Source organism: Chelonia mydas, chromosome 8 (genome assembly GCF_015237465.2).
Source record: "Chelonia mydas isolate rCheMyd1 chromosome 8, rCheMyd1.pri.v2, whole genome shotgun sequence".
NCBI classification, from domain to species: Eukaryota; Metazoa; Chordata; order Testudines; family Cheloniidae; genus Chelonia; species Chelonia mydas.
Window position 1 is genome coordinate 103,339,662 of NC_057854.1, and position 24,358 is coordinate 103,364,019.

The 24,358-nt window shown below is 57.2% G+C and overlaps 1 protein-coding gene across 1 annotated transcript; it reads left to right on the forward strand.

Annotated features, from left to right (window-relative positions):
* The first annotated feature begins 12,109 nt into the window (after positions 1–12,109).
* Positions 12,110–24,243, forward strand: LOC114019930. Its single transcript, XM_037906662.2, has 2 exons — positions 12,110–12,278; positions 20,272–24,243. The coding sequence occupies exons 1-2, from the start codon at positions 12,260–12,262 to the stop codon at positions 21,528–21,530; spliced, it is 1,278 nt and encodes a 425-aa protein (XP_037762590.1). The 5' UTR covers positions 12,110–12,259; the 3' UTR covers positions 21,531–24,243.
* Positions 24,244–24,358: the final 115 nt, after the last annotated feature.

Here is a 24,358-nt window from a genome sequence, read left to right on the forward strand (position 1 = left end):
ACCAAATCACTCCACTGTCCTGCAGCAATGGCCCCAAATACTGCGGCAACGATCCTGCAATCTGTTGTGTTTGGCTCTATTCGGGTAAGATAATGGCCAGATGCTCAAACGTCTTTAGGCGCCTGACGACTGGGATCCGGGCCAATGTCTTATCTGACAGGAGAGTACTTTAATCAGGGGGATGGGAGCAGTCAGGCTCTTCCTGCAAGGAGTTTCTCTCCTCATTCATTTTTGTAGAAGGGGCAGGGCGGGTTATAGGAAGGGGTGGCTGGTCACCACCATGATGGGCTCTTAGGGTCACCGTCTGCCTTGATTCATACTTCACTTCCCATTGTGTCATCTTACCCTGCTCAGAGTTGAGCACCCAGGAGTGGGCCCTTGGTGGGCTCTGCCTACCAGCGCCGGAGCTCGGGCTGGAATCAGTGAGAAGGGCACTGGCATGTTAAAGCTATTTAGCTTTCCCGATCCCTGGTCCTCCAAGTCTGAAGAGATGCCAAGGCAGGACTTGGGGAAAGCCTCAGCCGGTAAGATGGACAGAGAGGGTCAGGAGGACAGGCCTAGCCAGGCTTTACTAGAGAATCACAGGCAGAGATGGAAAACAAAATAAACCCTAAAATGTCACGGAGTCTCTCGCCCCTGCCAGGGCAGGATATGAGCCCCTCACCCAGCAGGCATGTGTCAGACACTAATCTGATTGGAGCTGAAAGGCTGTATGGCTTTTAGGGTGAGCGGATGAAGCCGGGCGAGAGACTTGCATTACGTACAGAAGCACAGGAATGGGGTCTGGTGGGGAGCTCGACGCCAGCCCCCAGCTGTTTGTTATGAGACAGGCAGCGCAGAGGGCTCTCGGGCAAGGCAATTGCCTGGCTCCTCTGGGTCAGGTCCACAGGCTGTCCCTGTTCATCTCATCATCATGGTGTATTATACTGTTACCCTGATCCAATGCTACAGAACATTTATATACTACTAGCCACTGACATGGTGCTTGGGAGACTCAGATCAGCTCCACCCCCTGCCACGGTGAGCTCCCACTCTGTCTCTGACCGTATTAGCATGACGCTGGTGTCGCCAGACAGTGAGGCATGAAGCTGTTCAAGGAACATGTCCAGGAAAGACAACAAAGCTCAAACGACATCCTGTCAGAATCCTGCCTTTCTTCCCAGTGACACAGGGCCCGGCCTGCATCTCCTAAGAGTCTCAGAGGGCTCACTGCCAGCCAATCCACGCCAGACCCCCGGCCCCCTCCCTGTCTGTATCATATCAGCCAGCAGGCCTAGTTCGGGGGAAATGCCAGACATCGCCCAGGAGGGCACAAGGGGAAACCTGAGCATTCCACAGTGGATCCCTAGTTACTGACGGGCCCCAGGCCTTAGCTGCCATCCTGTGTTGATGGCTCAGTAACAGAATTACATGTCTCTTGGTGGCATGAGCATTGGTGTCCTGCTGGCAGAGGATTCCTCGCCTCCTTCTCCAGCCAGGGAGTTGCTCCCGATGTACAAGATCTCCAGTGGGGTTCTTACTCTGCCTGTCCCAAGATTTTGTCACAAGCAAAGCTGGAGTCCCAAGTGTCAACTCTTCCCATGCACTGAGCTGACGATGGTATGCAGATGCTGCCCTCCACTAGTGAATCAGCCTATTGCCCTCCCTGCTCTCAGGGGCTGCTGATAATCATTTCCCAGGCAGGCTGGTTTTCCAGTATTGCGGCTGCAATTTGCACCCTGGCAGGACTTCTAATTGCCACAGCTGGCTTCTAGATTAATTACCCTTCAGAAGGAATCAGAGTGAGGGAAAGGGAGGGCAGGATGTAGAGGAGACCAAAGGGGCTTAATTGGATTCCCAATCACGTATCAGCATGGGGAGCGGGCTGATGGGGTCCCAGGAATCTCTCTTCTAGGGTTCAAAGAAACAAGACTTCTCAAGGGAGCATCACTTACTTCACCCCCATCTCCCCTCCCCAGCTGTTCTCCTCGCCTTCCTGGACCACCCCAAGTTTCCATTCAAGGATCCTCTTCAAAGAGAAACGGACCCAATGTTGTGGCCTTCACAGCTCACCAGGCAACGGAGAAAGTGTCAATGGCCCTTAATGCAAGCGAATGTGAAGAACCAATTCCTTTGTCTTTCCCAGGCTCTGCCCCGACTCGCTGTGTGATTCTGGGCAAGTCTCTTCCCTGCTCTGTGCCTCCGTTTCCCCACCTATCCACTAAGGGACGTGGTACCCGCCCACCTCCCAGAGGGGACAGGAAAGCTTCATTAACTTAAAGTGTAGAGTGCTGTCTGAGGCTGCAGAGAGCTACGTACTAGAATGACCTTCTGCCTAGCTCCAGCATCCAAGGAGCTCAGCCCTTTGCAAGCACAGACGGATTTAGCCTCATGACCCACCCATTTAGCCTCACGCCCATTTTAGAGATGGAGAAAATGAGGCACTGAGCATAAGCAATGATTCCTCTCTGTCTCTCCCCCTTGCTCTGTTTCTCTCACATTTCCAGCTATCACACAGGAAATGAACATACCAGCCACCACCACAACAAACACAAGGGAGCCCCGCCCCCAGTGAGAACAGATGCCGAGGAGACCTTCACCACTTCACAGAAACTAACCCTCTCCACCCAGCCGTAACCACCCCCCAGCCCCTGTTTCCAGGCTCGGGAGGGGGCAGGAGGCGTCACGGGGCAACCCTGCACTTTCCGATGGAGGCCCCAGCTCCGTGGAACCTTCTCCACAAGGAGCTGACTTGACAAGACAACAGAGCCCCAGTGCTGGAGGAGCCCTGGTAGTGATTGGCAGTGAGGGGGCTGGAGCCTTTCACCCTTATGTTCAGGTTGCTGCTGCAGTGGCCTGAGGGGGATGGGAGTCCGGGGGTGTCAGAGGCCAGCACCTAGGAGCAGCAGAGAGGATGGTCTAGTGCTTAGGGCACTAAGCTAGGACTTGGAAGACCTGAGCTGAAATCCCTGCTCTGCTGCAGCCCCCCTGCGTGACCTTGGCCAAGTCACTTAAGCCCAGATCCTCCAAGGTAACTAGGTGCCCAGCTTCCATTGGGGTTTAGCCTCAGTTCCCCATCTGTTCCCTGGCAATGATAGCACTGCCCTGCCTCACAGGGGCATGAGAGGGTTAACAGCTGTCAGTATGATGCCCCAGTAATGGGGGTACACGGATAAGTACCTAAGCTGGAAGCTTGATCTCCAGTGTCCCCAGCAGAGAGTTCAAGGACTGAATGGGCCGTGGAGACCGAGTTTCCCTCTCCCTTTTGTGGGGATCCCTCTGGGGCAGGGGTGCAGCTCAGCAGGGCACTGGGCTCAGGTCAGAGCCCTGCAGGCCTAGGAAGGAGGCAGGAGGAGGGAGCCCAGCCAGCCTCGCATGTAGAATCCATCGCAGCATTTGGGAAATGCAAAAGGTGCCGCTGGATCTCCCTGGGTTGTCCGGCCCAGGAACCGCCCCCCAAACAGGCCGGCCAGCCAGGTGCCTGCAGCCCCCAACACCCCTCTGCTCTGCTCATCAATCAGCCACTGGGCAGGAGGGGGTGACCCTGATACCATCCCACTGTTTGTTTTCTGGCCATGGCACAACTGGGCTGGGTTCTGAGTCACATGCCTTGGGTGCCCTCTACCGGCTGCTCAGAGCCCAGCAGCTGTGCTCTGGGTTTGCCTCCCCTTCTCCTAGTCACACACAGCTTCCAGAGACCACCCGGGGGGCTAGGCCTCCTTCCTCCTGGGTGCGTGGACCCCAGAAACACCCCGCTCTGCTCTTTGCCCCACTTGCGTAGCCTCTGGCAGTGACCGGATGAGAGGGAGCCCGAGCCGGTGCTGATCCTGGCTTGCAATCGGGACGCTCCCCTTCTCCTCCCGGCCACAGCTGGGGAAGCAGTCTCTTAGCCCAGGGGACGGCAGAATTTCACACACCCCAGTCACCCTGCAAACCACAAGCCTCAGCCAGAGGTGGGTGTCCAACCCTGGGGCCCAATCCTTTACGTCGATGGCAGCAGGACAGGGCTCCAGAACAGCATCTGTGACTGCACGGCCCAGTAACGCTGGCTGCTGTCAGCGTTTTGCCATTGGCTCTGGACTCCTGCCCTTGGGGGTTTAAAGCTGGAGTTGATACGTGACTCTCACTGGGCCCCTGGCATGCGATTCCCCTGGGGACACCCTGGACAGTGCTAGGATAGGAGAGTAGGTCTGGGGCCGCCCCCCCAGGGCTGAGAAGTTCCATCCCCGCAAGCAATGTGGCCTCCCCAGTTAAAAGACGCCAGCTGAGGCCAGAGCTGGGTTCATTTAGGGTGGGCCGGTTCTTGACTGAAGAGGCCAGACTAGGACTTAGAGAGGCTGTGAGGTGCCACCACCCAGCACAAGATGGGCTACTCAGAAAGCGCCACGGGGTCAGCCCGTGTCCAGCAGCCTCAGGAAAGAACCTCTCGCATGCGCTCCACCTGCGCCCTGTTGCTTTTCCACCACGAGGGATGCTGCAGTCACTAGCCAATGGATCACCTTGGCCTGGGCATCTGGCTGAATTACAAGGAGGGGTTCGGGTGAGGAGCCCACTCCAGAGAGCAGGAGGCCAGAGCTTGGCTGGGAGCCCTAGGCCAATGGAGCTGTCCCTGCACTGATCCCTGCCGGAATAGGACTGCACTGGCTGGACCAGGAGATAGGCAGCAAGCTCTGTGGAGTGGGGAGCAGCCCTGAGATCCGTGGTGCCTTTAAACATTTGGCCTCTAGTTTATTCAATAGGTTTTTTTTCTGTCCTAAGAGCCATTTTTCATTCATTTTTAAGCTACATTGCAGCCTCCCCTTCTACTGATCCAATCCGGTCCCATCAGCAGGAGTTAAGGGGCCGTGTTGTTACCCACCCCACCAGCAGGGGCGTGGCACAGCTTGCAGGGCACCTGGCAGTGCTCATGTGTCAAGGACAGGCCATGGACAGCAGTTTCTTTCCTGACGTGGGTTTCCCTCGGGTTCTGGTGAACTCTCTCATTCAGCACCTTCACTGATTACATGCCAAGGTGCATTAAGGCTGCGAGGGAGGGTGGCCCAGCAGCTAGAACAGTAGCCTATGGCTGTAGCGATCTTGGTTCAAGTCCTTGCTAGCCACAGGCTCCCTCGGCCAAGTCCCCTACCTGTGCAAAGCGGATAACAGCGCTGCCCTCCCTCCCTGGGGTGGTGGTAGGATAAACACATTAGAAATTATGAGGCATTTGGATACTCTGGTGATGGGACCAGAGAGACTTTAATTAAATGCTCACTGATTGAATCACCCCTCCTCAGAGGGATCCAAGCTAATGAAAGCAGAGGATGGAGCTTGTATTATTATTGATGCAAATGCTCAGTTCCTGAGGTTTTGATCAAACTGGATGGAGGCTCAGCTAAACCAGGGGCTGTGTTAAACTCCGCTTGACAAAACATGGCTGACAGAGGTGTCCTACAAAACAATAGACAAGGGTCTATAAAATCCATGCACCAGCACAAAGCACTTTCCATCTTCCCAGCACTGAACAAGTGGGACATAATTAAACCCCACAGCCGCCTATGAGGTAAGTCTCAGTGTCTCCATTTTACAGAAGGGGAAAATGAGGCATGAATCGATGAAGTGATTTGCCCAAAGACAAAGCGGGAGCCAGTGCCAGGCCTGGGCTCCCATCACTAGGACTCACCTCCCCATACAGCTCAAGAGCAGAAGGTGTAAAGATCTGATGATGTTTTAAGTGAACCTGGAACACAGAACCGAGAGGTGACATCTGAGTGTTTGAAGGGTCACACGCAAATCCCACCAAGGTCAGAGGTCACGCCATGCCTTCGGAGCAAGGTCTTTCCCCCAGATTCGCAGTAAGGATTTGGATTTGACCTATGGCCTGAGTGTCGGGTAACTATAAAATTCCACATTAGGAGGAAAGAAGGAATAATTTCTTTGGTGGGCTGACTTGGGGTGAGGGCATTTGGTTCTTTAAGGCTGCTCAGAGGCTTGGGGTGTTAGAGTAAGTCCCAGGGGAAATGGAATGGTGGGCAGAGCAATGCAGGGGAGCTGGTCAAAACACATAACTGCAATCTCCATTGCTATAGGGGTTTGCAATTTATCATATGGAGAACACCATGTAGGTGAGTGCATGCGTGAGACAGCACATCGGCATAACGCTGCCTGGTGCCGGGAGGAATCTGCTCCTGCGTCCGCAGGGGTGCGTTCGCTACTGGCACCGGCTGGGAGGAATTAAACCAGATAGTGTGCATGGCATTATTGCCCTCTGTTGGAAAGAATCAGACCTGCTTGTGCAGGCCTCCCCTGGCTGTGCCTGGGTACAAGAATCACACCTGCTGCCGGATGGAGTCCTACCTGCTTGCTTATGTTTTATATTTGTGGGTACTACTGCCCTCTGGTGGAGGAACATAGATCTGACAACGTACGTGTGTGTGCTTTGCTCTGTGTGTGTGTGGGCCTGACAACGTATGTGTGTGTGTGCTTTGCTCTGTGTGTGTGTGCTTTGCTCTGTGTGTGTGTGCTTTGCTCTGCGTGTACATTGCTATCTGTGCTGGATGGAAACTGACCTGCTTGGGTGTATATATGTTTGCAGCGTTGCTGTAGCCGGGTTGGTCCCAGGAAACGAAAGAAACCAGGTAGGTGAGGTCTTATCTTTAATTGGCCCAACTTCTGGTGGGGAGAGAGACAAGCCTGCGAGCTCCACAGAGCTCTTTTCCCAGATAGTCCTGCTCCTGTCTTGGTGTGGAGGTACCCCAGCAGCTGGGAGGTTAAGGCTGGGTTTAGTTTCCCACCCCCTAGCATCACACTGGGCCAGCGAGGTCTGTATTGATTCAGGGGGGATAGAGCCTCGTATTGCGTCACCCGCCCTCTTCCCATCAGCAGCCTGAATATTCTCCTGGTCATCTCCCATCCAAGGACTGCCCCTGCCCAGGCCGGCTTAGCTTGTGAGAGCGGATGAGGCCCCAGCGTGAGGTGGAGGGGGTGCAGAATACATCAGCAGGCCATGTCTATTCAGACGTAGCAACAACCGGCTGGACGGTGCCCTGGGGAGCAGGGGGCTGGAACAATTTGTATCGTGGGGGTGCTGAGAGCCATTGAACTAAGCTGTAAACCCTGGATATGACAGAAATCACTTGCAGCCAGGGGGTGCAGCGGCCACCTAGTTCCAGCACCTAGGCCTGGGAGGGGCGTTCACAGAGTCGTATGCTGGACCTGGACACTGCCCTGGTCAGAATGTCCCCCGTTTCATAACCCACCGTTGCTCTTGCTTCACCAGTTTGTTTCCACACATCAGTGCATTGGCCCCAGGGTCAGTGACCATTAGCTCCCTCTGCTGGACACGATCCACCCCAACCCATGCAGGGCCCTTGCAGTTCATCGGCCCCCCGGGGCGCTAGGGCAGCACCGTGTTACAATCAGCTTGTGGCTGGAGAGCTGGGACTTCACAGATGGGGAAGGGGGGGCCTCGACTGAGCCACAAGCATCACCAGACCATTGGACTGGAGCAAAGCCAGCAACAGAAACAAGGGGGAGGGAGAAAGGAGGAGCAAGACAGAGAGAGATGGGCCATTGGATTCAGCTCCCCCGTCAGCTTCTAGCAGGGCCCATGCAGGGGGCAGTTAAATATCCCAGGTTGAAAGGAGGCAGGGACCAGCTTTTATTTTAGAGTCAGGGGAGATCAAGAAAACAAGAAAGGTAAAGTGTCCATGAGAGCAAGGGAGTGGGTCAGGCATGTCCGGGATCCCGCACCAGAATGGTGGTCAGGGGCCATCGACCAGGGAGACAGGATGTGGTTTCAGCCGCTGAGTCCCCCGCCAGCCACCTGATTTCCTGGGGAGGACACGGGGCATTACAGACCAAGGCTGAGGTTTTCAGGAGGGAGTGCCCCTGACCCAGTGCACAGCTCTTGGGGAAAGCAGACCGGGAACCCCCCTGGGTGGGAAGGCAGACTACAGAAGGAGGGTGGTACCCTGACTCATGCAGTGCTTCTCATTCCCGGAGCTCAGCATCCCTCACAAAGTTGGGGCTGGATCACTATCCCCATTTTAAAGCTGGGGTGTGATTTCTCCTGGGTCACCCAGTGACAGAGCTGGGAATGGCCGATCAGGTAGAGTAGAGGGGTGGGCATCACCTCTGGATACAGCATCAGCGAGGCCCTTACTGGCTGCTGCGTCCAGCTCTGGTGTCCACACTTCGGAAAGGATGGTAACCAACTGGAAAGGGTTCAGGAAAGAGCTACAAGAATGATCTGAGGTCTGGAAAACCTGCCTTCCAATGAGGGCCTGAAGAAAGTCAATCTATTGAGTTTATCCAAAAAAAATTAAGAGGGGACTTGCTCATGGCCTACAAGTACCTCAGAGGGGAGGAGATTTCTGAGTCAGCCAAGGGCTCTTAACCTAGCAGGAAAAGACAGAACGAGATCCAGTGGCTGGAGGCTGAAGCTAGACAAATTCAGACTTGAAATAAGGCCTGATTTCTAAGTGATGGTAATTAGCCATCAAACAGCTGACCTAGGGATGGGGAGGATTCTCTGTCATTTTAATTCTTTAAATCAGGCCCGGATATCATTCTAAAAGATCCATGATAGCTCAACCACATGTCTGCACTCGATGCAGGGATCGCTAGGAGAGGCTCTAAGCTCTGTGCTGGCAAGGAGGTCAAACGGGATGATCCGAATGGTCCCTTCTGGCCTTAAACTCTAGGAATACCCAGGGTCTGGAGTCCCAGCGAGACTCTCACCACTAGACCACATTTGCAGGACTGTGAGGAAGGCCTCTCTGCTTCCAGCACTGAGTATTGCATAGCAAAAGCCATCCATCTGCCGTCCTTGTCTGGTCCCTTTCTCCAGAGTATCTGAGACCTCACAATCTACTGTTCTGACCCTCGCAACAGCCCTGGGAGGGAGGGCAGGGCTATGACCCCATTGTACAGATGGAGAACGGAGACGAAGGGACATGCCCTGGGTCACACAGGGAGACTGTAGCAGAGCAGGGACTTGAAACCCGGTTTCCCAAGCTAGCACCCTACCCAATGCACCATCCTTCCTCTCTACACCCTCACTTCCTGTAACCTTCAAACACTCGTTCCCTGCATCACACCCAAAAGGGAACTGTCTGTTTCTGTCTCACCCGCTCTGCTTCGTGTCTGAAATCCCCAGCCAGGAGAAAGCGCGGCCTTGTGTTGCTATGGAGTTTGTTTTGTTTGCTGCCTGCTGCAGACGGAGCCCAGCTGCCTGCTCACAAGGCCGTTGCTCATCTGCCACCATCAGCTCTTGCTGCTGACCCACCTGAGCTCAGGAGCGACGGATCCGGATGTGTGGGCAGTGTCTCCTGGGGACGTGCCGCGGACACACTCACAGGGTCAGTCAGACAACGGGAAGAGAAGTAACACTGGAAAGGCAGGCGGGGTCCACTCCAGTGGACTTCTTACAGCAATGAAATCTAGTCACTTTCCAAACATGAGTTAAAAGCCCTTCCAAGACCAGCAGCTGCCCCAGGGTCTCCCTGCCTATTTCTGCGGCTTGACAACCACATTTTCCTGTTTTTAAAACGTGTTTTTCTCTCCCTGGCTGCTGTGAGAAAGAACCATACAGACAAGACACGGAAACTGACAAACCACCTGCCACTGCAAAGGAAACCGTGAAACTGACTAGACCAATGCACAAGCTAACACACTGGAAAACTGAGAAAGTCTTTCCTCCCCTCTAACCTCTTTCAGGTAGAGTGAGCTTAGCTATCACTTGTAACAGGAGTAAGGGGGGAGCCATGGACCAGGGCCCCACTGCATTAGGTGCTGCACACACAGAACAAAATTTCCAGGTACTGCACCTTTTAAAATTGGTTCCATTCCTTTAATTGTAAAAAGCTCAAAAGACGAATAAAACAGTGTAAGCCCTAACTACTATCACAGCTTGCAGGGGTACCTCACCTATGTCAGCTGATAAAAGCAAATCAATAAACCCTTTAAACTATTGGCCCCTACCTACTTGTGTCTTAAATGATGAGCCATAACAACCTCTTAGGACGTATTAGGGCACCGTTTATTCCAGGCATGTACTGTGATCTCTGGAATGCTTAATAGGTGCTTAGGAGGCAGCGTGGCTGGAGAAAAGGCCAAATACATTTATTATTAGCCATAGGAGCACTCTGCTCACACCAAGCCTCCCCAGGCTTCTGGAAACATTTAGTTTGCACTGAGCATGCTCAGACACAGATCTCATGCTAGGCCAGGTCTACACTTAAAAGTTTTGCCGGCATGCAATGGTGGTTGGGGTACGATTGTTTTTATGATGTAGCTGGGCCGGCAAAAGCCCTGTTGTAGATGCAGTTATACTGGCAAAAACCTGCTTCTGTCCGATTTCAAACTGGCATGAGCTGTACCGACAAAAGCTCCTTTTTGCTGGTATAACTGTGTCTACACTAGCAGGATTTTGAAGGTGTAGGGACAGCAGCAGTGTTTTTAAGTACAGACAAGGCCTGTGAGTACAGTGAGACCCACACCGGTATTATCCGTCACACACACACTCCCCTGCTAGTCAACCACGGGCTGATTCTCTCCAGTCTTGCGTAGTCACTTACATATGTGCAAAGTGGGTGTCAAACGCTACTGGTTTGATGCACAAGCTTTGCACAGGTTTAAAGGATGGTTGAAAGGTTCAGGGCGCTGGGGCATCCTGCCTCTCCCTGAGCCTCAGTTTACCTAGCTGTACAGTCATTTTGATCTGCCTCCGAGAATCATGGTCGGAATCAACATTTTATGACTTCCCCACCCTGCAGAGCTGGAGCAAGGATTTATCCCTTAGCATGGTTGGTGTTTCAAAGATGTTAGTTACCAAGCCTTAGTATTATGTATTAATAATTTTCCTTTTTGTTTAGCTTTGTTTCCTCAGCCTGGGGCTCTTTTCCCTCTCCAGTTCCAAGTGCCCCTGGGCTTTTGCTTGTACTGGGGAAAAGAAAATTCACAATAGACACAATGGGAGGGGAGAATCTTTGATCTATTTGGCCCCAATCCTGCAAGCGTTTACATTCACTTTTAACTTTACGAACAGGAGTTAGGCCCAGATCCTCAAAAGCATTTAGATGCCTAACTAGTCGCTCAGCACCTAACCACCGAGACCTTAGTCCCACTGAACTCAACAGAAATACTCGTGTGCATCAAGGTAAGCAAGTGGGTGTTTGCAGGATAAAGGCCACAGAGAGGAGGACACGCCTTGGATCAGCAGCCAGTCAGATCCCACCCCCCTGCATTTCCTAGAATCAGGAATGGAGGGAACTAGAGATGGATAAACCCCCTCAGACCTCCTCCTGGCCCTACAGTGCAATTCCAAGTGCTTTGTCCAGTTGGTCTATCCCAAGTGATGGGGTCCCAGCCAGGCCCTCCCCCACGGCCACTATTGCACACCCAAAAGCCCCAGCATAAGTGTTCCCCTGTCAATTCCATCCCACTCATGCCTAGCTACGGCCCTTTGCACGGGAACACCGGTGTACACAGGAATGGCAGCGGGGCCCCAGGGCTCTGTAGTTTACACACGCTCTCAGTCACGGGGTTGTGCACGTTGCCTGGGCTGGTGTCCCCCGCTCTGGGTGGGTTTCCACTGATGGTGAAATAGACACACAGAGACACACACGCAGCTGCTTCCCACCACCCACAGGGGATGGGGAACCTCAGCCAGGTGCCTAGCAGGGGCCTGGGGGCTGGAGGGGGAGAGGCTGGAGTTGAGGAATTCCGGGGGCTGGAGGCTGGGAGCTGGAAGAGGAGAATACTGGGGGCTGGGAAGAAAGAAGAGTGCAGGATATGGGGGGGGACACTGAAAAAGGTGGGGGCTGGGGAGAAGGGAGGGGGCTGGATATTGAGGGGCTGGGGAACCAGAGGAAGACTGCATACTGGGGGGGGGGTGGCTGAAAAGGGGGTGCTGGGGAACGAGGGGGTGGATATGGGGCGGCTGGATGGGAGAAGGGTTAGGGAGAAGAAGGGGGCTGGATAGCGGGGAACTGGGAAGGAGAAGGGGGTGGGGGCTGGATACTGGGGGGCTGGAGAGAAGGGGGCTGGAGGTGGGAGGCTGGAGAGAAGGGGGCTAGCTCTGGGGCAGGGGACCGGGCGGCGGGGGACTGGGAAATCCCGGAGGGCGGGGAGTGACCTGCCTCTGCTCCGCAGGCGGCCCAAGCCGAGGCGGAGCCGCTGCTGGGCGCCGGGCGGGCCACACCCCGGGAGGGCCGGCCCGAGAGCGCGCGGAGCGCAGCCCGGCATGGACACCTGAGACGGGGCCCCGCCGCTCGGCTCCCCGGAGAGCCCCCGCGGGAGGATGGGACCCGCCGCGGGAGGTGAGTGAGGGTTGCCCGGCGGCGCTGTCCCGGGACCGGGGTCAACTTCCAGCTGGCGGCAGCGGGGTCCGCCTCCCTCCAGCCCCGGGCGCCCCCGGCCCCAAATCCCCCGCCCCGGCTGCCCGTCCACTCCGCGCCCCCTTGGGCTCCGCGGGCGCATTCCCACGCACCCCCCGGCCCGCTCCGCGGAGCGACTGACCCGGCCCTGGCCCGCTCCGGGCCGGGCGGAGCAGCGAGGCCAGGCTGCCGGGGAGCGGGTGCGCTGGGGCTTGGCTGGGTCCCGCCGCCCACGGGTCTGTTTGGCTGGGTTTCCCCAGTGCCCGTCCCTCTGCCCGGCTTTCCGGGAACAGGGGCCTGCGCGTCCCCTGGGCTCCATTCACAAGGCACGGCGAGGGCAGGGGCCACCTGGTCCCTCGGGCTGCCCGGCGCGGAGACCCCTCTCCCCGCTGGGCCACCAGGGCCGGGAGTCCGTGCGCCCTTCCCCAGCCGAGCACCGCCTGTGTTCTCCCAAGTTTGGTGCCCCAGCGTTGGGGCAGGTGACTCAATAGGGGGCGCTCTTCCCCCGGCGTCAATCCCCACTCCAGTGCCCCAGTCTAGCCCGGGGGGGCTAGGGTGACCAGATGTCCCTATGTCCCTGGCGTTGCCTTATATAGGCGCCTATTACCCCCCACCCCGATTTTTCACACTTGCTGACTGGCCACCCTACTGGGGGCGCTGGTGTTGCTGGGAGGGAAGAGACGGACAAAAATAGTTCCTGATCATCAGCACTGTTTAATTTGTGCCAGGGCCTGGCAGGTCCTGGCCCCTCCCGGCCTGGCAGGTCTGAGCCCCGGCAGCCTCCGGGCCTGGCAGTTCAGAGCCCTGGCCCCTCCGGGCCTGGCAGTTCAGAGCCCCGGCCCCTCCAGGCTTGCCACCTCAGTTATGAAAATTAAAAAATTGCTTATGCCCCAGCACCTCTTTCCGTCGGAATTAAGCGCCATTCCCACTTCTGCTGCTGACTCATTTTGTAACTTGGAGCAAGTCTCTGTGAGGTGGAAAGGCTGTTAATTTCCTACCTCACAGGGGAATGTTTGTAAAGGGCCTTGAGACCCTTGGGTGGAAGGTGCTGGCGACCTGCAAAATGCATCCTTGCTGAAAAGGGATGTAGGTCTTTTGGGCTCCAAGAATGTAGCTGTCAGAAGCCAAGATTTTCAAAAGTGGCTAGTGATTTTGGGGACCCCACCTGAAACACCTCAGAGGGGCCTATTTCTCAGGAAGTGCTGAGCACCCCCCTTTGAAAAACTAGCCCCTTCAAAAGAAATTGCAAGTTAGGCTGCCCGAGTCCAGCGGTTCCCAAAGTGCGCCACCAGCAGATGGGGTGGCGGTGGCCCCTCGTGTGTGGAGGATGCCATTTTGGGACCTCGCACGCACCGTCCATGTGAGACCACAATGCACAGAGACCACTCTGCTCTACAAAATGGCGCCCTCCATGCTCTCTGCGGGGCCTCGGGAGGAAATAATGAATTACAGTGGGTTTCGAGCTGGCGAAAAGTTTGGGAATCCCTGCAGGGCTGGCCTTAGGGGTAGGCGACTGCCCAGGGCGCTGTGGTCAAGAGGCAAGAAATAGGGCAGGCCTGGGGTTCGAGGCTCCAGAAAGTGTGTGTTGGGGGGCGCAGCAGGGGCCAGAGGTGACGTGGTGGGGAGCCTGGGAGCCAGGGGCACCATTTTCCCTAAGGCCGGCTCTGAACGCCTGGCCAAATCACCGTTGAAAATCTTGCTCAGAGTCTGTGAAATCTGACTCTAACCGGGTGACAGCCTTCCTGATTTTTCATGTATACCCATGTAGGAGTAGGGGGTGTAAACCCAGGATCCATGTATTCTCTAGAGCCCCCGTAACAATGGGGGGGGTGTGCGTGGGGTGGAAGGGGATGCAGTGAAAAGTAAGTGCAAAAGTGCTTTCCCCAGCTCAGAGCCCAGGCCCCCGGGACACGAGAGAGGAGCAGCCACGCAGCGTGCTGTGACCAGCCAAGGGGAACAGGGGCGTTTCCTTGCCGCTGCGCAATGGTCCAGTTCTGCGGCTGCACACGGTGGGTGGGAGTTCCACTCGGTGCTTCAGAGGCAGGGGAGAAGATACCGTGAGCCGGCTCCACTCCCCCTGCTCCGGCCGTGCTGGCTGGCTGTGCTGGGGAGCAGTGGCACACAGCCACGTACAGGGCCTACAGAGACAGAAGGGAACGTGAACAGAGCGGGAGTGGTGCTGATCACCAGGAGCTGGATACCCCCTTGCTGCTGGACTCTCTTTCCTGCTGTGTCAGCGAGCTGCTTGTAGCTGCTGCCATCCACGACCCTGCTGGGTGTATGTGCCACTCTGTGCCCGTTCCCCCTGGGCCAGGGGGTTGCAGTTCCAGGCTTCTCATGGGCAGTGCTCAGAGAGGAACCAGACCTAGGTGCGGGGGCTCAGTGAAAGCTGCCATTCGGCATCACAGAAGATCGGGTGAGGGCTGCCCAGATGGTCTGACTAGACCCTCAGTAACAAGCACCTTTCTCCCGTCCACTTCCCTGCAGTATCCGGTTCGTTCTAAAGCCTTCCTTCAGGAGGTCTGCTTTCTATCACCGGCTGAGCGATTCATGGGGGGGGGGGAGCATTTCTGCTGCCATGAAACGCGGTCTGCCTGGAGTAAGTTGGAGATGGGGGGATACGAGTTAAGGCTGAAGTTTGTCAGCGGTAACTGCTTGGAAAGCCGCAGCACCAACCTCTGCCATTGCCAGGTCCCAGCCGCCCAGAGCTCATGTTTGGGACGGTCACAGAAGACAAATGTTTCCAGGCGGGGCCGGTACGCAGTTGGCATCCCAGGGGCCAGGCTTAGCTCTGTCGGCTGAGCTGGGCCGTCAAGGCCATAGGCGTCCATCGGGGCTGGGAGGGCTTTTGCTCCACGCTGAGAGCAGTGTCCGTGGGTGACCAGTCTGCTGCTGGCACGGCGGCCCGCTCAGGTGATCAAGCGCTTGGCCCTGGGCCGTTGCCAGGGGACAGGCCTGGCCCTAGCAAACAGGAAGCCAGTGCAATGAAAGGGACATGCCTTCGTGGCTGAGAGGGCTTCCAGCTTTGCCGCTGGCTCTCCCTTCCCGTCCCGGGAAAGCTCCTCGCCTTGAAAAGCTGCTGACAGGCTGCCCGGGGCCCCACATTTCCTGGGAGAGCCTCAGGTTTCACAGATTTGTATCACAGCCTGCTGGGTCCGGCCCAGAGGGGACGAGAGCAGCACTGGGCCATGGTGCCTGGTTCTCTTATGGGGCAGGACAGGGCGGGGAAAGCACACCAGGAAAGCAGCTCACGGTCCCCTTCGGAGCCCATCCCCACGGCTGCTTTCAGGGTGAATTTCCTGCCGGTGAAAGGTGCTTGGCAGGCAGCCCGGGGGTCTGGGCGTATCCATGGCCAGATACAGCCAGGGCATCGGCAAGTGGGCTCCCGCCAGCCGTGACAGCGTCGGTCGCTCTCCTTGGCCTTTTGCTGGGGCTACCAGTGGGGGGGCGTTATTGCCGATTGGCCTGTGCTGGGTTGGAACAAGCCACCTAGTGGTGAAAGACCCCCGGAGCCCCCAGCCTAAGTCCCATGTCCCCCAGCCTCGGGCTGGACTGGAGTTGGAGGTGAAGGTCTCTGCATCCTATCCTGGTCCCCTGAGCCATCCACACGCACACAACAAACGCACACACCCCGTGCACGCTGCCTCTTAATTAGCAGAGGGGAAAGTTGCTGAGCAATACACGGTCCCTCGTGAGACACCTCCCCCCCTCCCAAGAGTCCTTCCCACAGCTGGGACCTGAGCCCCGTTTTCCCACGTCGAAAGACCGAGCATTGGCCACCCTGGCTTCCAGAACAGGCCTGCTCAGGGTTTAAGCCGTAAGAGGCTCTTGGTTAAAAACCAGGCCTGGGCCTTTAAGGAGAGCAGGGCGGGGAGGTAAAGCCGACGTCAGGGGCAGTGGCCAGGAAGTGGCCAGGGAGTGCCTGGCTGAGCAGGAGTTCCTCTGGGGATGGCGGGGCTGATAAGCAGAGATTGTTCATTGTTCCACCCCTGCTCAGACCAACGGACTGTAACTGGAACATGGGCCAAAGTGCTGGAGTTTCCTGTCCCGCACAATGGCAGGGAACGGAGCCCGGGGCCCTGTAATGTCTCCAGCATACAGTATTATTCCTATGTATATTACCGTAGCACCTAGGACTGGGCCCCCATGGTGCTAGGCTCTGTGCAGACAGAGCAAAGGGACGGCCCCTGCCCCAGAGAGCTTACAATGTAAGACGAGACGTCAGGTGGGGTACAGGTGAACTAAGGAGTCCCAGGAAACAATGGCCAATGTGACAGGCAGGGCTCCCTGCACACCAGCGATTTAGCTGTCGTCCGTAGGCATCATGGCAGCGGAGAGCTGGGAGGGATTTAAAGGAGGACAAGGAGTTCCTTTTGCAGATGTTTCCAGGGAGCTCCTCCCAAGCATGGGGGGCAGGCTGGGGGAAATCCCCAGGTCCTCATTTGAACGCTACCTTGCCTGGGCAGCCCCTCTGCTGAGGGCCTGGAGACACAGGCCGGTGCCTGTATCAGAGACGTTCTACGTGGACGTGCCCTCAAAATTCCCTCAGCCTGTCGTGCCTTGGGGCTGCACAAGGGCATCCAAGCCTTGCCATAAGGAGGCATCACGGCAGAGAGTCAAGGGGAGGGAATGGGAACTGAGAGAGGGGAAAGGGAGAAGGGAAGCACTGGGAGCGGAAGGAGAGAAAGAAGGGGTGAGAAATGACTGCAGGGTGGGGGAGAGAGGCAGGTGAGGAGCCAGGACCACCAGGTAGAATCACCGTCCCACCAGCCTAGGGAGTCACGGATTTGGGGGTGACACAGTGGGGTCTCTGGTAACCCCACTGCTGAGGGCCATCCCGGTGTGGCCTGGCAGAGAGAGAGCTGGGAGAGAGGAAACAGCGTCCGTGGCCTGGGGCTCGTGTTACCGTCAGCACCGCAGCTGCGGCCGGTCTTTGTCTCCAGCCCTCGGACTGGCAGCCTGGCCCCAGCTGGGCTGATGGCTCTGGAGAATGAGCGGATGCACCGCAGGTCCTGCTGCCTGGGGCTTTGATTCCCAAGGATCTCCCTCCTCGCCCTCCAGCGGTTCAGCTCCTGAGCCTTTCCTGCATCTCAGGCATTGTAAAGCATTCGGACGCCTCCCTCGGCACGGGCTCCCCTGGGGCCCAGCCTGACCGCCCAGGGAACCGAACCCCCTGCTTCTCCCCGGGACATGGGTAGCGACAGGTCGAGCTTTCCACACACACCCCTCTGCCAGCCAACCTCGACCCTGACCCGAGGGGGGAGCTCAGGCTCCTGGCACTGGACTAACACCCACCAACCTGCTCTGCCCAAGCTGCTGACCAGGTCCCGATGCCCAGGTGCTGGTGTCTGGGCAGGATTGGAGCAAGAGGTGGAACCCTGGGTCACCCAAGCCCCGTGAATGCTTCCTGTCAGTAAACATCTGACCCTTAAATGGGGAAACAGGCAGGGCCTCCCTAGCCCCACAGCCATCGCAATGCACCAGAGGACCCACTAGGTGTCGCCGATTACTCCAGACGAGGGGAACCAAGCTGAGGGCGCATAACTCCGAACCCTGCCTACAGCTGCCTCACGGGTGGAATCGAACCCACTCTCCGGCAGAGACCTGTGGGGCTGACTTTTTCTTACCCTGCAGCAACACTGGCATAGCTTGTCATGCCAGGAAAGCTTCACTGAATTGATCTGTCCTACATAACGCCTGGCATCTAGATTTCAACCCCTCCCACGCCCCGCTGCCCCGCTGTGGCCCATCAGTACAAAGTTATGCCCGCTGATTTGGCAGCTTGTCCATAGCAGGGCATTCTGGGGTAGCTGGGGTAGCTACACACGGTCCTAACAGGCCCTGGGGTGGAAGAGAAGGTAAGGTCAGACCCGTCTGCAGTGGTGTCGGTCCCAGGATATTGGAGATTCAAGAGGGGTGAGGTCGTATCTTTCAAGGGACCAACTGCCTGGTGGGAAAGACACACTTTCGAGCTTACCCAGAGCTCTTCTCTGGGTCACTGGGTCAGACCTGTCAGACTGGAGTTCTGGGTGGCCTTTTGTTATACGGCCTTTGTTAATTTCTCTGGTTCTGGTGTTGCACATGCAGACAGCATGACGTCGCCTCCGGAGGAGAGCTCACCTGTTCCAGATCCCTGCCCCTACGCCCTAACTCCTGCATGCTGGGGTGCAGGGAGCCCCAATCCATGATACTCTTGGGGTGCAGATCCCTTTATGCAGTTCCCCATATCGTCCTCCTGGCTCTAAGCAGCAGGATCACACTGATTCCTCTGTATTGAAGGCCCTCTGCACCAAAGGAAGGGGAGCAGGATTTGCCCCTATAGGCTGCGTGGGGAAGCCCTGGCTGGCTGACCCTCAGAGAAGTGGCTGTGCTGTATGGAAGTATCCTGGAGAGATGCCTCCAACCACCAGTGTGAACGGAAGGGTCTCAGACCAGCTGGTTCCCTGAAAGAATGGCCATAGCCATGGGAAGGAGTTTATGTGGCTGCTACAAGAGGAACAGGCAGATAGCTGGGGCTCTGGACCTGCTGGAGGGGATGATGGAGGGCATCGAGTCTGAAATCCTACACTCCTCGGAACCAAAGGTTTCACTCTCATCAGGATCTAACTCAGCCTGCATATTTCTGCAGTTTACTGTGTGTGTGGAAGATCCCTTTGAATCCATGGTCCTGTCTGTGCAGCGTAGATGCCAACAACCCCAGGGCACTGGTCCTAGGAATCTGGATCACGCATTGGCCAAGTATTGCAGGGTCATGGGTATCCAGTCAATCTCTGTGCCCTAGGGAGGGTGATTCCCACACTCCACCTTTCTGGTTTGAACAACACATGCCCCTTTTCAGTACAGGAGCTCAGGTTTGCCCAGCCGTTGCCTGGGGAACTGCTCTCCTCTGGAGTGGGTGTAATCAGGGTGTTCCCCAGTGCTCCTGGGCACTGAGCTGAGTACCTGGTGCAGGTAACTCTTTGCAGAGCAGCAGGATCTGACCAGGTGAGAGGCAGGGCTCCTGCCCATGTTTGTTTGTGCCAGGGCTGGGTTGCTTCAGAAACTGCGTTAGCAGCTTGACGTCAGCTGCCTGCCAGAATCAGCCTGGGTCTCATGCTCAGACAGAGGAAAGTCCTAGATGGCCACCACGTACTGGGGGCAGGCGGTTTCATTCTTGGGAAGGAGCTAGAGCGGCCGGGAATTTAGTTAGTGGCTGAAAAAGGAAAGTCCCTCCCAATCAGCCAGTTCCCCCTCACCTCTTCCCTCCTTTCATGCCAGATGCAACTGGGAGATGCTAGTGGGTCACAGATATTTAGGGCTGAAAAGAAGGACAGGGGGTCACCCCAACCCTTTCCTCTCCCCTGCTGCAGGGTGTTTTAATGTGAGATGCTAAAGGTGGCACAGTCTGGAAGATGTGACCAATAGTATATCCCTCTAATTACCTATAAGTAAGGATAGTGGTTAAACATGCATTGCCAATAGGGGGCAGTGTGCTGCTGGGGGGTGCCATCTTTCCGACGACACGTACAATGGAGGCTCTGAACGTTCATTGTCGTTAAAGATCCCATGGCACGTTTAATAAAAGCAGCAGGGTCGGCCTTTGTGAAGTTCTCATCTGGGTACCTGCACGCTGTTTCCCTGTATTTCAGTTAGGATAGGATTCTTTTTCACTTCCTATCTTAAGCTGCTTTGCAGAATTACTGTACGCTGCGGGGTTCCCCCCCAGAGACAGCTACATTTCAGGCCTGGGTGAAGTGAACCTTGTACAGATAAAGTTTGGAAAGTTTTTGAAGAGAGGAACTGCTCTCCAAGAGTTAAATTGATCCGTTAAATGGATCGAACTGCAGGCTTACTCAGCAATTGGTGTTTGTTGTACAAGAACTGTTGTGAGTTAGTTACAAACCTCTTTTTACTCAGAAGAAATCACGAATCTATTTTCCTCTCCTCTTTGCTTTAGGTCACGAGCTGAGGACCTTCATACTGTGGGGTGGGCTGCTGCTGGCCGCGCGACTTGCTCTAGGAACTGTGGAAGAAGCCTGCAACTGCAGTACAGTCGTGGCCTTCTCTGATTTTCAGGCCGCTCCAGCCCTCCAGACATGCTGTTTGAACTTCACCGGGACTGAAATTCGCTCCCTGGACTGGAGCCTCTTTGGTGGAGTAACAGGCCTGAGAGAGATATACCTCTCGCATTGCGGCGTATTGGACATAGTCAATGCACCAGGGGTGCCCGTCATGCTGGAGATTTTGCACTTGGATCACAATCGGTTGGAAAAGCTTCCAGAAAGTTTCCTAGAAGATGCCCCCCGATTGAGGGTCCTTCGCTTGGACGGCAACAAGCTTCACAAGCTGCCCAAATCCTTCCTGAGAGCTTCCACCCAAATCCAAGAGGTTAACCTTGGCTTCAATGACTTGGCCTCCCTTCCCTCCAGTGTCTTTAAGCCATCTCTCATCAGGCTCGGCCTCTCCAACAATAGCTGGGATTGCACCTGCACCTTGTTCAGTGACCTGGAGAAGTATCCCCGAGAGCCACCCAGCGGGGACATGCAGGGCTCTGTCGTGGTGTGCAGCACCCCTGAGCGTTACCGCAGCATGGACATCCGAGACATCGGTAAGAAGGAGCTCTGCCGGGCACACAGCTTGACCGCCCTCTTCATCTGCCTGCCCCTGGTGGTCATTTTAGCCCTGGTCGCCTGGTGCTTTTGCAGGCAGAAGAGAAAGACGGGCTCTGCCCTCAGCCGCAGTCCGGAGTGCCACCTGGCCACAGCGGAGAGGAACGGTGCCAAGGGGCTGGCAGAGCATCACCACTACATCCAGTGTGAGCTGCCCACTGCCCCCACCGAGAGCGAGAAGAACATGCTGCTGAGGAACCAGATCCTGCTGAAGCCTTCCACCGCCCTGCTGGGGAGCAACCGGGACCTCTACGAAGAGGTGGAAATCAAGCTGGGGGCCTTGGACGATTCCTTGGTGCTGGTCAACGATGGGAGCCTCGACCAGGAGACGGGCCCCGAGGGGGCCCCCCCGGTGGCGGCGGCAGCAGACGAACTGGCGGGCAGCGAGCTGGAAGCGGAGACGGTGAGCGTGACGGACGTGCTCAAGGACTCGGTGGACCGAGAGAAGCTCTACATGAGCCAGGCGGTGGATTATTACAACCTGGTGCCGGCCATCGAGCTGGAGGACTCCGACCCCCAGGAGTACGAGAACATTGACCTGCACTGAGGCTTGGCCACTGAGGTGTCTGTCCTGGGAACCTGGGGCCGTGTCCTGCCCTTGCTGACAGCCAGCGCACTCCCGGGGGCGGGAGGGGAGGGGAGCTAGCGCAGGATGCAGCTGGAAGGCCGTGAATGGATATCTTGTCCGTCAAACGACCGTTGTCATGTCGATCCGTTGGACTGGAGCGAGAGCAATTGTACACGAGGTATAAATGTCTGGAAATGACTCCGGCTGGCTCATTGCAGAGTGGGACGTGCTGCCTTCCGAATTCCCACCCCCTCCACCACTCAAACCCCCTTTGCCTCTCACGGTCCGGTCTTCCCGCACACTCCCACCAGGCAGGAGTGTATAACACTGTCTGTCCCAAATGCAGAACCTGAGTCTCACCACCCCATCATAGGCTCCCGTGGCCGCCCACGACTGGCGGTCAGGGGCCGGCCGTCCTTAGCAGGGCTTCGTGCTGCTCCCTGAATGCCCTGGAAAACAACAGGGGTTCAGGTCAGGAAACTATCCGACCCTCTCCGGCGCGGCGCGATTCTCCTCCTCCTGCCGAGGGGGTTGGCACCACGGCGGCTGCGTGTCCCGCTCCTGCCGGCCCCGGCATGCAGTGGAGGGAGCGTGTCGAGGAGTCGCAGCACCTCTTGCTCCACCGTGCGTGCACCGAGCAGGGGGCACGGAGCCGTGGGGGCACAGAGCCGTCATCGCTACCCCGCGGGCAGGAGGCAGCCGGAGACGGGTCGTGGGCATGGGGAGCGGGAAGCCCCAAGAACGAGGTGGTGGTACTGACATGGGTTGGGTCTGAAAAAGGCTCAGGTCGGGTTTTAGTCTCCCTCAGGCTTGAATTAGACCCAAGCAGGCCTCTGCCGTGCTCCCACCCCTGGCCTGGTTCTGCTCCTGCCTTCGGGGTGCAGGTCGGGACTATCTCCATCAAAGTCACTGGGGTGACCCGGGTGCAAAACCAGCATGAGTGGGAGGAGACTCAGGCCCTGGAAATCCAAGGCTGCTCTGCTGGGGACAGGGCAGGGTCGCTGGGGGAAGAGGAGGGACCCAATGGTGAGGTGTCCTCGCGGCCCTTGCTGTCCAGAGATGGGCTGTGCCTCTTTAGAGTCCCTGCATTTCCCTGCAGGGCAGAGAGGGGACTGGCCACAGCTCCTGGTACCCCAAACCCAACAGCGTTAACAACGACCAGTGCCCTGGGGCACGAGGGCAGCAGCAGAGCTGAGCTCCCAGCTCCTGGCCCTTTAACATTGGGGAGGAGAGTCACTTATTGCCGCAGGGACGTACAACACTGGGACGACGCAAAGCAGAACAGGCCAGCTCCCCTCTCCCCTTGGCTCGGGCTAAGGAGCTCAGGATCTGGCCCTGCGTGTGCTGTTTAGGGGGCAGCCAGTCACCACGCCTGCCCTGCTGCCGCAAGAGTCACTGACATCGGCCCCTCGTCCTGTGGCTCCAGGGCTCCCGAGGCCTGAGTGTGGCAGGGGTGCGGGCTGGTGGCTGGAGCACAGGAGTGGGAGCCAGGAACGCCACATTCTAATTCCTCTTCTGCCACTTCCTGTCTGGGCGGCTGTGGGCCCATCGCTCCTCTCTGTGCCCCAGCTGCCCTGTGGGGTAAAGCTGACCTGGCCCCCGGGGCTGGGAGGCTTCATTCAGCGTGCAGAGCACAGCAGGAAGCTGAGAAGTGCCGAGCTAAGCAGGCTTTGCAGCTGTCCGGCCCTACTGCTGGGCCACGCGGGTGTTGGCCTCGGACCAGGGCCAGATCCAGCCACAACCACCCAGTCCCCAAACCCTTGTCTGGCCTCTCTGGCTCATGCTCCCAGGGGCCCCAGTGCAGAGCTGTGTCAGGCTATGGGGGGAGGCAGGCGGCTGCTGAGGGGCATTTCATCCTTGTTGGAGTAATGAGGATCTCCTGGTTTTCCTCCTTTGAACCCCAGCCTCGTGCCCACCCCCTCCTCGCTGTCTCTTCCTTCCCGCCACCTGTGGGGGACTCAATGGGATGGGATTCCCGCTGCCCTGGAACCAGCCAGAGGCACGCCCAGAGCTCCCGCCCTGCCCCAGGCACTGAGCGTGGGCGCAGGGTGCAGCCCTCACCCGCCGGGACAGCCATGAACCGACCCTGCCTGCAGCCAGCTGGCATGCTGCTGGAGCCCGGGCAAGCCAGCAAAGGGGACCCCTCCCCATGGGCCATAAGCAAAGCAGCTGAGGCTGAAGGACGGTTTTATGAGCAGCCATAATAGCTTCAACCCGAGGCCGACTTTTCCTGGAGATCGACTCCGCAGCTTATCTTTATGAGGCCCATGACGCTGTAACAGCCACGGCCCCTGCCGTGGCGCTGCTGGGATCCCGCCGCCTTTCCCGGGGGGGTATGTGGAGGATCCCTGTTTCCACTCGGGCCAGCCCACGGCGCTCTGTGCAGGGCAGCGTCTAGAGCCAGGCCGAGGCTTTCCCAGTGGGTTCGGCCTCGCAGGGGACACAGCATCAGCAGTGTCGGTGTATCCCTCCCACCGCTGCGGACTTCTCCTGGGCTGCCCAGCCCTGCCCCACCCTGCCGTGGGTGATGTGCACCCTTTGCACAGGGAAGCTGTCACCAGAGCAGGCCGGCTGTAAATAAGGGCTATTTACTGCCCTCTCCTCTGAGCTGGGCTCCAGTGGGAAAGAGGAGAAGGGAGCGGAGGGGTTGTAAATCATCCCCTACCCGGGGCAGGGCCAAGGCAAAGCTCAAGGGATACATCCACTGACCCCTGCAGGGAGCATAGGCTACACTAGGGCTGCCACTCCTACCTCAGCCCCTCACCTGGGCCCTGCCCTCTGCCCGTGGAGTTTTTGCCCAGACAGCC